This window comes from Lepisosteus oculatus, chromosome 12 (genome assembly GCF_040954835.1).
Source record: "Lepisosteus oculatus isolate fLepOcu1 chromosome 12, fLepOcu1.hap2, whole genome shotgun sequence".
NCBI classification, from domain to species: Eukaryota; Metazoa; Chordata; class Actinopteri; order Semionotiformes; family Lepisosteidae; genus Lepisosteus; species Lepisosteus oculatus.
In genome coordinates this window covers 32,979,462-32,993,968 of record NC_090707.1, presented here as the reverse complement: position 1 = coordinate 32,993,968, position 14,507 = coordinate 32,979,462, and the positions used below count along the sequence as shown (strand labels likewise).

Below are 14,507 nucleotides of genomic sequence, written 5' to 3'. Positions count from 1 at the left end.
CACTGAAATACTGTTTTTATAAGTGGAATACAAATGATATATTGTTAATTATTATTCAATTAAACTAAATAATATAATTGTTAAACAAAACAGCACTATTAACATCAGTTTAGAAAGCATATATTAGTCATCACATAAAGTAGAATAAATATTTTTCTTCCTTTCAGTTTTAATTAGGCTGCTCTTAGTAGTTTCAATGTAATAGTCAATTATTTTAGAAAGTAAAAAAATGAAACTGTTTTAGTTTGATAGAAGATTATCAAAATAGTGGGTTTTTAAAAAAAAAATTAGGGCATCATAGTCAGCCCAAAGAGAGGCATGAAAATTGCACAGAAGGACAAAACTCTAATTTCAAGACACCTTCAAGAAACTGATGAACCGAGGTGACAAAACATGACACTAAGTGCTGAAAACATGCTCACCTCAGACCTAAAGAGTCCAAGTGAAGGTAAACATGGCCTAAATAGCTTATCTGAGATATAAAGGAAGAGAGTGTTTTATTGACTCCCTAAATGTGCCCAAAGTTCGAAAAAGAGTCCATCGGGATTGGGGTGCGGCCAAAAAATGATTTTAGAGTTGCCAGGAGGGAGATAGAGACAAATATTGCATTAGAACAGAAATAATACAAAGCATTTTTCCAATATTTTTGGAATCAAATATTTCCATTATGTGACATTTGGAGATAACAGAACACATGTTGAAATACTGTATAACAGAAAAACATCAATAAAGTGTCACAGGTTATAAAATTATTAAATCCAGGTTTTACAGAGGCTAGAGTAGGTAAAATCCCAGGCCCTACTCAGGGAAATGTGACTAGCACATTGGAGATGCACAGTAGCACCAGTTTATAAAAAAAGGACATACAGAACTGATATTTCAATCCATCTTACTTTTGTCGCACATAAAGGTTTGGAAAACAAAATAGAAGAATACTTAAAAAATGATGGCATCTGAAGAGAGCCTTGAAGTCTACATGAAGAGTAGTCCTTGTGAACGAGCAGCAAGGATAGTACATGAAGCCAAAACATGCAATATCATATAATATTTCTTATATATTATACAAGAAAGCTTTATTGTAAGGCTCCTCATAAAAGCTTGATTCTCAGATTAAAAGCCATAGGAATTAATGTTAATGTATGCAAATTGCTGCAAACTGGCTAACAAACAGGAAATAACACATCACGATAAGGGACACAACTTTGTAATTGGGAAGATGCAGGTGCTCGGGGATGTGTAGCAGAGCTGTTGCTCTTTTTGATCCATATCAGTGATTAATATTATGATATTATATTATAAGGAGTTAAATTTTCAGAAAATAGATCATTCAGAAAATAGGGGTTAGCTCCAAACTGAGCCATTGATGTACTGCGATGAAGAAGAGACTTTGGGCACACACTTAATGTATGTCACGATCGTAAACCCCTCCTCTAAAGGACGGTCCAGCCCTTCCTTGTTCTGTACTCGTTCCCTGCACCTGCCTCTAGTTCCTGCCCCCCCGTCCTATAAAAGCCAGACGCTCACTCCATTCCGGGCTCTGCATTGGTTCCTGTCCCGGACTCGCCTGGTCCCGTCAAGTTTTTAGTCCTTGTTCCTGTCCCGGTTCTGACCCGGTTCCTGTTTTAATCCCCTTCTGTCTTCGTCTCGGATGGACCGCCCGGCTCTGGACTTTTGCCTTGTCTCGGATTCCCCTTCGGACTCAGTTTTGGACTGTTTGCCTCGGCCACACCTCCCCCGAACACCAGCGCACCTTGGACATGCCCCGTTTTCCTTCCTTCTGCATGCTTTTTCCCCATGTTTTCCTCACTCTAACCCGGATTGTGTCGTCTGAATAGGGTCCAGAAAGAACGCTTTCGTTACCACTTACACGACTTTCACATACAAAAAGGATCAGGGTGCTCTTATAGATGTTTTTCATGTACTCTCCAATACAAGGTGGGAAAGCTGTAAAAAATGCTTCAGTTTACAGGACTGAGTGTGAAATTCACTGTATACCCAGGAAGCTCTGCTAAGAACTAATAAACAATATTGTGTTCAGTTTCAGTTTTAGTTACCATGCTAAAAAGTATGTTATATCTTTAAAAGAGCAATAAGAGTGATTTTAGTCTTCAGGAATTGTCATAAACAGACATTTTGAAGAGAGCAAAATCTCTTTGGTCTATGCCTGGGACAAGGGAGATACTGTAGAGAGGAAATTAATTGGGAATTCATCTAGGGCTGAAAATGAGGAAGCGTTCTTTACTCAAGGAGTTGTGGCCAGGTAGTTGAGACCAAAACTCTAAACCCCTTTGAAAAACGGCTTACGTTTTAGTTTCACTTACCTAGTCAACTACCGAAAATCAGCAAGCTGTGCAGGATGGATTCCTCTAGTCTGCCTTCTTCTAATATTCTTCATACTTGTAGCATTAAACAGATATACAGTACAATTGGAACATACTGTAACTGGAACAACTGGCTACCATGTTACAATGTTGGACACATTACAAAATGCTTTTTGTGTTTATCCTTTTGGTTTACTATAACTATACATGGTCTTGGATTAGTGTAAGGTAAGTAAAGTGTACATATAATTCATGAAGCCAATACACTTGAACATTTGGAATGACATCTAGACACCTCTACTGTGGCTTGACAAGGGTATGAATGCTCTAATATAAAAATGGGATTTCCTGGTCCCGGAGCCTTCCCTGTAGAGCCACTGTACCTGTCATCACTGCTGTTTCGAGTTCAGAGAGTGACCTACATGGGATTAAAGAGGAAAATCCAGGCGTGCAAGATTCCAATATTAAGGCGAGTGGGTTAACAGTTCAACACCAATCTCCTCTATATACTGCACTGTGGCCTTGACTGTGTTTTGGCCACATTGATGGTCCCTTCTAAGAATATTGCAATCATCCCATTCTCGGCATTTGAACATGGCTTGAAGATGTATGATGTGGGTGATACTGAGTGTTTGAGTGGAGGTCTGCTTGCAATTGGCAAATGCACATTCCCATTATTTTCTGTTCGATACGTTGACTCCATTCATTTTGTAACCTGTCTTGCGTATCACCGGAGATGTAAATGTATCAGTGTGTATCAATCAGTGAAACTCTATGGCTCCCACTGTGTGGATCATTGTATGTCCTGCACAATGACGTACCTACAATGGCATCTACAGTATGGCATCCGTTGACTTATGCCTGTCATTGTGTACCAATCCATCAGTTTGACCACAAAGCCCTTCATGGTAACAGACACTGGTGACCCAAGCTACTGTTCATTGTGAACAATTTGTTTCTAAACCATTCACACCATTATCACTGTTTTTTCAGCAAATTTTGGGATGTTAACATTTTTCCATTCTTGTTTGAATGTCAAGTGGTTTGACACATTTACTTATTAAAAATCAGATTACTTCTTGCTGTCCTGCACTCTTGTGGAGAGAATCTGTACATACAGAATGACTACTGCATTGCATGGATGCACTGTTTGTGACTATATATTCACTTAACTTCCTATACCCTCTAGGATGAGTGATTCTCAAATGTTGGGTTGAATGTCATGGTGAGATTGAAGTTATGATGTGTTCATTTGTGGTAAATACCGTATGTGTAATTTTGAGAAAATTTTGCTCTGAGTTACTTAATTGAACTCATTTCTTTACTTAGAGCAGGAGTTGGCAACCAAAATAACAAAAAGATATGCTTTTTTTTTAATTCAGTAAAAAATACACTGCATGTGAATCTGCTGTGCAAGTCTTTACTAAAATAGTCAAGCCTCGATATGAATACAAAGCTTTTCGTCCAACAACAGCAACCACTGCGTAACCATACTGCCCAACTTCAACTTGTTTAATTTCATGTCATCCTTTTCATGTTCAAAAATCAAGCAACACAGTCAAAACACAAAAACAATATCCATATCCCACAATGCATATGTTGCACATACTGTATTATAATGGAAGGTGGTATGTAGGTCCCTTTTCAGGCCATAAAGGCTCATGGGGGAATGGGAGGCAAGGACCACCATTTTCTTGACCATCCGACACTGGAGGTGGAGGTTATGTGGTTAAGATCACACTCCAGTTGGCCTATTACCCCCAGAAGGATTAACCCCCGGTACTCATTTGGAAAGCAGGCTGAGTGGACCTGGGAGCCATCTGGAAGGAATTAGAGCAAGCTACTGTAAATTGCTTGCTCCTACCTAGGATAACACCGAGGACCTTCCAGTCAAGAGCTAGACACCCTTGCTGTCTGAGCCACCATGGGTCCGGGGGAAGGTGGGGAGTTATCTAATGTTTCAAAATCATATGTCATTTGCAATTGAAGATACAAATTGTATATAGAATCAAAATTCTTTAGCAGGGTATTGATGAATGTGTTAGAAACTATGAAGGAGTTCTTAGTCATTTGCGTTGCCAGCCCCAGATAATATAATTTCCAGATTTAAGCTAAAAGCACTTCACTAGGAACAACAACACCCAAGATCAAAGCGTGATGAACTATTATAGAGCGGATATTGGCTTAACCCGCTTGGCCATAGGACAAGGAGGCCAGGACCCCCACGCAGGATAACCAAGGAGTAGCTGCAGAGGTGGAGTTGGGGTGGAAGTTGGATGCAAAAGTCATACGCGAGGGAGAGTAGGAAATCACGTTTTTATAGTGTTTAGGGGAGGAAGGATAACTGGAGCGATTACTAATTACTGACAGCTGAGTATGATTGAGCGTGGTTGTTGTCATCCCTCCTGAACTTTCGTTATAAACTCCATTTCAGAGCTATAACCCAGTACTTCTTGAGTCAAATTACTTGTAAATTCGCTTTCACCCTCAATCCTCCCTTACGTGTTTTTGCGAAAAACCTAGAATCCCATCACATAGCTAAGACCAATGAATCCACTCCCTAGAGTCCCCTCTGTTTAATTTCCTTTAAGTACATTCAGCTTCATGCCTGCCACATGAAAGGAACACAAGGAAATAACTGGATGGACGTCTTGACTTCCGAGATTAAAAAAGATGAAGTTCCGACGCTTTCATTAAAGACAGAAAAGGTCCAAAAGGAGTTACGGCCCCCTTGACGTCTCAAAGGGGCTACATGCTGGAGCTCCTTTTTATGCCCACAGCCCTTGTTATCCGGCCCAGGGTTCCAGGTCCAATCCTGTGCACCTGGATTCCTATCAAGTCTTGGGTATATTCTTTTTCTTTGGAGAAGTTACTCCGCAGGCTCCGGATATATGATTCTGAAAAGCAAAACAAGAACATTTTCAAATCGGGGAAGAGTTTTCTACCATTCAGTTCCATGGGAGGACTTTGACCCGACCAGGTTCGCTGGAGCAAAGACACACAGTACAGGGGATGGAAAAAATTAAGCACCTTGTATTCAAAATGTATCACTAGCTCAAAATCTATTAACTGTTATACTGCTAAATATAAAGCATACAGATCATTTTGATATACAGTATGCAAAAATTAGCCATTTGCATTCCCTTTGAAGCAAGATATAAGATGTGAAAAAAAGGGTAAACTGATTTCTTTCTGCACAAAGACTTATTTTGGTACAAGACATTCCACGCTTCAGCACTTTTGAGTTATGGCGGGGACGGGAGTTAACCGATACGAGATTCCAAGTGCGAGCTGGAGACTCCCTAACCGTGGGAAGAAGAGACCAGCCATTCCAAGTGTTCAAAAGGTCTGGAGAATGTCCGAACACAGGTGACCTCCCCCCATTACCATACAGTAGTAACAATTTGTGTCAGAAACGGCTAAAGTTTGCTACATATACTCGGGGCTTTACAACAATTCTCTGAATAATTCTTCGATCTTATTGTTCCTTGCACGCAATAAACTCAGCTGTTTACATGTCATCTCGGGATCCAGAACTTATTTGTCTGTTACAACACCTGGTACAGACATTCTCAGACTCGGACGGAAAGATTAAAACTATAACTGATTTCGCATTGTCCACAAGCATTGGCTAAGCACAAATAGCCCAGTGCTACTGATCACCCCATTGGATGTTCATAATGTGATGATACATTAAATGTATTGCCAGAAAAACATAAAAAACCCATGGAAGCTTAATCAAATCAAAATCAAACCAAATCAAAGTTTATTTATCAAATGCACAACAATACAGCGTGCAGCAGTAGTTGCTGGCAATGAAATGTCTTTTCTGCGAGCTCACAAAAATCACAAGAATCACAAAAATCACAAAATCAAGGTGACGAAAATAAGGTTACATAATAATAGACGTAATAGAAATTGAATAAAACTCAATGTATAAGAAGTTATTATGGGTGAACAGCCATTCTTAATTGTACATGCAGTGAAAGGACAATTTGCAATTAAAAAATATATGTATATGATGTTAGAGTTGATTTTGCTAGCAAGCGTCTTTGATTTTTCAGGCGGTAAGTCAAAGGGAAGATCAATGAAAAAAAAACAAATATTGAGGAAGTGGAAGAAGCAATTCTGGAATGGTTCAATGGACAAAGAGCTGAAGGTTTGCTAGTATCTGCGAAATGATGCTCCAAAAGGCTAACCTGGCAGAATGCTTTTTTGCGAAAAAAAGTCTTTAATCATCGAATCAAAGCCTCTAATTTAACCAGTAGATTATTTTAATCAGAAAGTGACGTCGATTTTGGAATTTTGCCACTGATCAAGACTTTTATAGTTCATCTTCTTTTTTTTAATTCACTGCAGGCATTTACAACACAACAATAGGGGCTGTTGGAAAAGCCTGTTAATGACACGGAGATGATTCATTTTGGTAGACACGGGACGTTCCGAATTTAATTTCTGAATTCAGGAAGAAAGAAATCCAGCTCGGGGTGACATTGTGGCACAGTGTCAGCAAAGCTGTTTGCAGAACTGGGAACCTGAGGTCAGTTCCTGGGGGTGCTACTTGTGTGAAGCTTATATATTGTTACCGTGTACTGTACTTCCAAAATCCCATTTGAGGAGATTAAAATGTTAATCCGCAGAAAAGTCAAAGCTGCTTTTACCCACAGTTCTGCATCAGTTACAGAGATGCAATAATATTGCTACTCAAAACATTCTCTCTCTTTCCTAGCGTTAATCCCACATCAGCAGGGTCCGCTTGTCGGCACGCCCGTCTCCATTTGGTGGTTTGAACCAAATCTTTGAGCTGACATTGCCATTAACCGCAACCGAGAATACTCCAACCGGTGTGTCGCTCCGCCTGCCGTCAGAGAGTGTGGGGGGAGAACAAAGTCATGTAGCCAATTCATAGAGGGGGATTATTAGGAGGCCATGATTGGTAAGGGCCAATGGTAAATTTGGCCAGGACATCGGGGTTACACCCCTACTCTTTTCGAGAAACACCCTGGGGTTTTTAAAGACCACAGAGAGTCAGGACCTCGGTTTTACGTCTCATCAGAAGGACAGCGCTTATTGCTACTCAAAACATTAACCAGCATTAAAACAGTCTGACAGACTTTTTGGATTTACCAGCATGTACAGTAAGCAGTGTATGGGCTGTGCAATAGCTTTCTGTGTTTTTTTTATATACTATGTTGTGCTTAAATCCAGCATAGCCTTGTCTCTATTTTCCTGGTTAATTGAGATTTGGCTGTATGATGTAGTGAAAAATATTGTGGGTGAATGAATATGAATACACAAACTTTCACATTTCAGAAAATGTTTTCTACCTCTTGCAGAGTCAGTTCTACATTCACCAAAGTTTAAATCCAATATTGAATATAATGTAGAGATCCTAAACATCTCTCAGAATAAAGGCGATCAACATCTGACAGGGAATCATTTGGGCCTGTGCATTTTCTGCCAATGCATTAGAGTTTTTGAGGACAATCCCTGCTTTAACCACAAAATGAGATGAGATGAGATGAGATGGCTTTTGGAAACATCTGTGAAACACTAAGAACAGAAATTCCACAGTTAAGAACTCAAAATCTATTATTGAAAACTACAAGCACATTGTGAGTATTTGGGCATAACATTAACTGGGCCAAAACACAAAGTAAAACTGAATGCTTAAAACGTTTAACAAGTGAAGCCTAAAAATTTCATTTCTACCAAACATTTCACAATGATTGAAAAAAGCATGAGAGACTTTGATCTTCTGGATTAAGAAGGTCTCTTTCTCCATTTGTGTCTTAACATTATCCTAACTGAAAACTGTCTTAACTGAAATAATTCAGTTAACGCAAGGCAGAATTCTAAATTGTCAAAACAGGACTCTCCGTAGATTCACATATACCCAAAAAGTAGTGAATCAAAACAAATTAGAGTTCAGGCAAATACAATGGTCTGTTATTCTGGTTGGGTAATACTGTACTTCATGCCTGAAGTGGTGTTTAGGAATGTAGCAGGAATCATTGTGTTTGATAAGCATATTGTGGTGACACAACCTGTCACCTGTCTCCAGGTTATCCTGGAGAGCTGAAATCACATTTGATGAATGAACTGGGCACATGTTTTGCTTTAACAAAGGCTGAAATTCTATATTTTGATCTGAAATACAAATTTCATTAGTACACAGCAAACATGACAGATTTCTCTTCACTGTCCCTGCACACTTCTGCACTTTCACTATCTATGATATCCAAAAAATCTTTTGCGTATGCTGTATATGACTCTGTCTTCCACCATTCCCAAACACTCTTCTGACATGGAATTGCTAGAAGGTGTTTTAAGAAAATGTCATTACATTTGCCTTATTTGTGTTTCATACTGTGTATATATCTGTGTTTCAGATCAGTCTTATATGTACAGCAACTCAGAACTATTCCATTGTCTTATTACTACAGTACTGTATTGGGTTCTTTAAGTGTTATTTTTTATATTGCACTATTCAAGTTTTAAAGGCTTTGGCCTTTGAAAGCTTATATTGTAAATCACTATTGTATGTTCCAGAGCCAATTTTAAACCAGAGAAAGGTTGTAAAAGGAACAATTAGGACAAAAAGGTATTAGAACAGGGTAATGTAAGTGGACAGGTTTCAGTCTGACGTTAGATTCATAAAAGACAATACACAATCTCAAACTAAACGCTCACATTACTTTGAATATCTACTTCTAATTTCAGAATTAGCTTTTGCTTAGAATTGCTCTTGAATGAAGAACCTTATCAAAAGTCTCTGCAAATGTAACATAATAATATGAGCAATGGGTATCCATTACAATTGGTGCTTGGTCAAAGAACTCTAAAAAGTTAGTCGTGGATGATACTCTAGATCCATAGTTAAGCTGCAGAATCAAGGAGGGATACTGGTCAGAGTTTGGCTCCCAAAGAGGCAGAAGTGAATTGTGTGCCACTGAAAAATTAAATCTCCGCCACATTCAATGTGTGCTCTCTGCAAGGTTTTCTGAGTCTAAACGAAAAAAAGAAGTTTCCAAACACAAAAATATATTTTTAAGAAATACCTGAGTAACTTTTCTAGGTGAACCATTATAGTATGAATGTTTCTCACTCATTACCCATGAAGCATGGATAAAACCAATAATTTTATATATGGAATTAAACAATATAGGCATAGCTTACTGTATGTAAAACAACCTAAAAACATCCGATTATTCAACATGCACATTCAACATACCGTAGGTGCAGACAGACCTGTCAGGACTTTTAATGTGCCCGTACATATTGCTGTACAACATTTTGGAGTTCTTTTTCTAGCAGTATAATACAATACAAGAACACTTCTTACTTGATTTACACCAAACAAAAATTCAAGCCTCAAAAGGTTAAAGATATAGGAAATCAATATCCCCACTACAATAGTCATTGCTGTGCTTGCTTTCAAGTTAACATATTATGTTTCATAAATACAGTGCCTCCAGAAAGAATTCTACCCCTTAAACAAATGAAATACTAACAAAGATATTAAATACATTCAGGAGGAAGGATCCTAATCACGTTCACTTCCGCTCGCCTGCGTATATACTGGACTAGAAGTGTCGCATCCTGTACTTCCCATAGTGAATCCCTCCTTCCCCCCATCCAAACCCTTGCAGCAGCTCCCTAGCTCATTCCTTGCAATGCTGAGGGGGTCTGGGCAGCCTCACCCTCCCTGGCAAGGCTGTTAATTCCCTCAGCCAGGTGAGCTACGCCAAAAACACTCTGCCTAGCTTGTCTCCTTCTCACATTTAGTAGGATCCAACCAAACTGCTGGATTGCAAATAACGTTGTGTTACGGCAGAATTTGCCATGCAAACTGAAAAGAATGCATGAAAAAGCAATTCGCACACCGGCTTCTGTGAATTCCCAGATTTGGGCATCCTGGCAATTGTATCACAGAGTTGTATAGAGAGCTCCTTGATCTTTATGGTACAGGTGTACCATTTTTTTTTCTCTGACAGACATTGCCAACTAACGGACCTTATACAGACAGGTGTGTTTCTTCTGAAATGTGTTAACCACCTGAACCTACCACAGGCGCACTCCATTCCAATTTTAAAGTGACTGCACAAGGAAAGTTGATACCGCACCCGAGCTTGATGTGGAGTGCCATGAGAAAGATAACAAATAATTATCAAATCAATACATTTCAGAGACTTCCTTTAAATTAAATGCATTTTTTTCCACTTTGACTTTAACAGTAATTCGCATTGATGAGGGACAAAAATCCTATATAAATGTATTTCTATTTTTAAGACACAATGCATTCTGAACAAACTCCAAGGGGTGTGTGTATGTGAATACATTCCGAAGGCACCGTATCTTAAAAGTGCAAATTATTGCTTTTTTATTACAAGTGTGATAGAATCAAGATATATTTAAGTCATTTGGTCAAGTAAACTTTGCATTTTTTGACTGAGAATTGAGTTGAAGGGAAGATTAAACCAGCTAAACTTTGTAATCATAATTTGAATCCCCTTTAAGCCTTTTTAGTCCTTCACATTCCACATAAGGTGAAAAAAGAAGCATGTTTACAGTATATACTATGGTCTACTTACTGTCTGTCACCAGAGAGTGGAGGGCTGTTATTTCCTGTTTCCCCTCAGAGAGATGCCTGCGACCCAGGCCATGGGTCCTGGAGAGGACACAGTCCACATAGATATCCCAGAAGACTTGGGCCAGGTCCCAGAACAGAGCTCCGTGCTTCAGGTTGTCCGAGGACTTGAGGTAAATCATGAAGTCCCAGAAATCTGGGACTGTGTCTGAGATACGCGGTTTCCTCATCTCTAGCAGGAGGGCTGAGGACGACTCCCAACACTGGGGGTCAGCCCGCCCCAGAGCCAGGGGGTCGATCAGACCATGACACAAGTGTGGCCGGACACACATCGTTCCCATGACCAGCAGGGTGTGCATGAGCCTGAGGATACCACCGGTACTGTCCATTGGGGAGCTAAAGACCTGCAGGGGAAAGAGCACTATGTTCTGAAACACAGAACGTCATCTGCTGACAACACAAAGCATGTGTGATTCCACATAGTAGTTCTAAGCAGACATTTTAGCGTCAAAGCATGGGACAGTGACTTGTGGGTAAAGTAGACATCCATGTCCTAAAACAGGTTTTGAATGCCCTGGCTTCAGACTTTCTTGACCTAAACACTTTAATGCCATTAAAAGGGTTTGGAATGAGCTTGACATGAAAATAATATAAAAAGCTACTGTAGCAACAACAACAGAATGCTGTATTTGGATTGAATGGTCTAAAAATGAAGACACCATTCTTCAATCTGCATGAATGATATAGAGGTATTTCCCTGACTTTAGTCCGCAAGACCTACAAAGTATCTCGATCTTTTATTGACAAACTGTTTTGTTTCTAAAATGTAGTAGAAAGTTTAATGCTAAAAAAATAGCCGTCGAGTTGAAACTGTGGAAATGGCGAAACATTCCACTGAATAATGAAATGATTATGCCCACAGTATAACAGTACACAGTATGTGTATACTTTGTTTTCATGTAAAAATGTGTGCACATTTGTCGCAATTGTTCTAAAAATATAAGTTATCGTTATTGCTTTCTCTATTTGGGCTACAGCTAAACTGTTGAATTCACAACCGTGGTTTGCTTGGAAATCAAATAATAGTTATTAAAGCAACAACAACACATAGCCTTAAAACCCTTTGAAACATTACATCGAATTCACTCAAGTACTTGCATACAGTACCTCATAAATGTCAACTTTAGCTGCCTCTTATTTAGAGTATACGGACGCATACATGAATTGTAATCCACTACACAACGTAGTGTTGTTCTTCAGTAGTCCTGTTACATTAGCTAAGTGCACCGGAATTTAAATTAGTATATCAAATAAATCAGAAATCGATCAAGGCAGTTATCGTTAATTTCAGTGTACAACAGGTAAATAGAGCCAAGCCTGTGAGTCTTCCTCACCTGGGCAAACGAAGATTTCAGCTATTCACTCTGCGCAGTGTGAAAAAATGTATGGAAATTACACAACTCTCCATTGTGCTGGAGAAGATCTCAACTACAGTTCAAAACGTTTTGAAAAAAGAGCAAAATTAACATTTGAATTCGATTTTCGCATGTTTAAGCAGCCTAAACAAAGTTTGTGAATACTATAAAGTCCTGGGTATTTTCATTTTAATATTAAAACTTTCGAAGCACCAATTATCCTTTAATCACAATAAAATACGCAACACAGTACTGTACATCTATCGATATTGCATCTGATACAGTACATCACAACATTTCTGCTACTTTTAATTTAAACTTTTCTCTACTTCCAGTTTTGTCTGCTTAAATTACGTAGTTGCAGTATTAAAAAAACAACATTTGAATGGCTTACCTTTGTACGGTGTGATAGAAACGTGCCTTACTTGAACCCGTCCCTGCGTTTGATCAGGCTGTCGCGGAGTTTAAAGGCAGCAGAGATGCCGAGTTTAAGAAGAGGGTGTGTACACGTAGGTTCCTCAGCGACGTCAGTCACTTCGCAAGATGTACATCAGTTCGTTATGAATGTCGTCCAGGTGTCTTTTTTGAACATCAGAGCTTTCTCTTGTCATCCCCGTGATATGTTTCTTCAGCCTCTGGCGTGACTTCAAACAAAACTTTTCCCCTTTTCATATCATTTTTTTGCTGTCTGAAAGTGTTACAAGAGAAAGTTACACATTTCTTGTTTTGTAATCAAAATAAAGCGACAAATGTGTACAGCATATGCGGTTCATTCAGATAACTTTTACACAGGATTTACAGCTTTCTTTCTACTTAGAAGAATAATTGCTCAAACAATTATTCTAACACGAAAACAAATACTGACATACAGTACGCTAATAAATTACAACTTTTTTTTTTGGACCAGTTTGATGTTTGTACTTCAAACACATTCAGACATGTAACTGTATTTTGTAAAAAAATATGTCAAATTTATCCTCAGAAAGGTCACTGCTACTCTCTGGTTCCTGCCAGTTTATTTTTGTGTGTTAGAAAACTGTAACTGTACACTAAAAGAGACAGTAGACAGATGAGGGGGCATTCTTACAGTATATTACAGAATGGCTTTAAAGGAAAGAATTGAAGCAACATAGAAAAAGAAAAGAGAGGAAACTAATCAGTACACTTCTAATAACTGCTCATTCCTGGATTTTTCGTCTATTTTGTGATGTAAATTGAAGGTTTTACAAGTCACTGTGAACATTTTACTTTTATGGTGGTTTGAAATAAGCTCATCGATGCAGAATTTTTCTAACCGGGAAACCTTTCTAACTTTGATCTTTATTTCTCTATTTCTGTGATTTTGATTTTTTTTTACCCTGTTTTTACCCAAAACACTGTTGGTGTACATGGGCACAGAAATAAATCGTTAGCCTTATATAGATACATTTCTAAACACACAGTAGTTTATAAATCAATATTTAATACATGACGTAAGTGTCATTGAAGTTACATTGTGTCATGAAGTTGCATTAATCATCAACTTGAGTTCCAAAGTCCATTACAGTGCACAATGCATCCAAATACAAAACAAAAACGTGCTTTTATTATTGGTGGTTGGCATTTTCACCCTAAAATAGAAAAATATTACAGTGCAAAAACATATTTATGCTTGAGGAGGGCAATGATGACTCTTTGCTACATGAGCCTTACCTGATCTTGAAATCCTGCTGAAATGCCAGCAACCATATCACCCTGCAACTCACCACTGGCAGCCCACTGAAGCTCAGCAGGTGTGAGCCTGGTCAGTACCTGGATGGGAGACTCCTGGGAAAAACTAAGGTTGCTGCTGGAAGAGGTGGTAGTGGGGCCAGCAGGGGGCGCTCACCCTGTGGTTTGTGTGGGTCATAATGCCCCAGTATAGTGATTGGGACACTATACTGTTAAAAGGCACCGTCCTTTGGATGAGACGTAAAACCGAGGGTCCTGACTCTCTGTGGTCATTAAAAATCCCAGGGTGTTTCTCAAAAAGAGTAGGGATTCTACCCTGGTGTCCTGACCTAATTCCCCCCTGTCCTTCACCAATCATGGCCTCCTAATAATCCCCATCTATGAACTGACTTCATCACTCTGCTCTCCTCCCCACTGATAGCTGGTGTGTGGTGAGTGTACTGTCTCATCATCCAGGTGGGGGCTGCACAT

General features: G+C 39.1%; 1 protein-coding gene across 2 annotated transcripts; it reads right to left on the bottom strand.

The window, feature by feature from the left end:
* Positions 1-4,892: 4,892 nt before the first annotated feature.
* fam237a (family with sequence similarity 237 member A) lies at positions 4,893-14,135 on the bottom strand. Of its 2 annotated transcripts, XM_015359454.2 has the most exons (4): positions 14,019-14,135; positions 12,721-13,014; positions 10,916-11,315; positions 4,893-5,218 (listed from the first exon to the last, which is right to left on the bottom strand). In XM_015359454.2, the coding sequence occupies exons 3-4, from the start codon at positions 11,298-11,300 to the stop codon at positions 5,070-5,072; spliced, it is 534 nt and encodes a 177-aa protein (XP_015214940.1). In that variant the 5' UTR covers positions 11,301-11,315; positions 12,721-13,014; positions 14,019-14,135; the 3' UTR covers positions 4,893-5,069. The 2 variants fall into 2 exon arrangements, with proteins under 2 accessions (XP_015214940.1, XP_015214941.1); XM_015359455.2 differs by lacking the exon at positions 14,019-14,135 and having other exon boundaries at positions 12,721-13,182.
* Between the last annotated feature and the right edge of the window lie 372 nt (positions 14,136-14,507).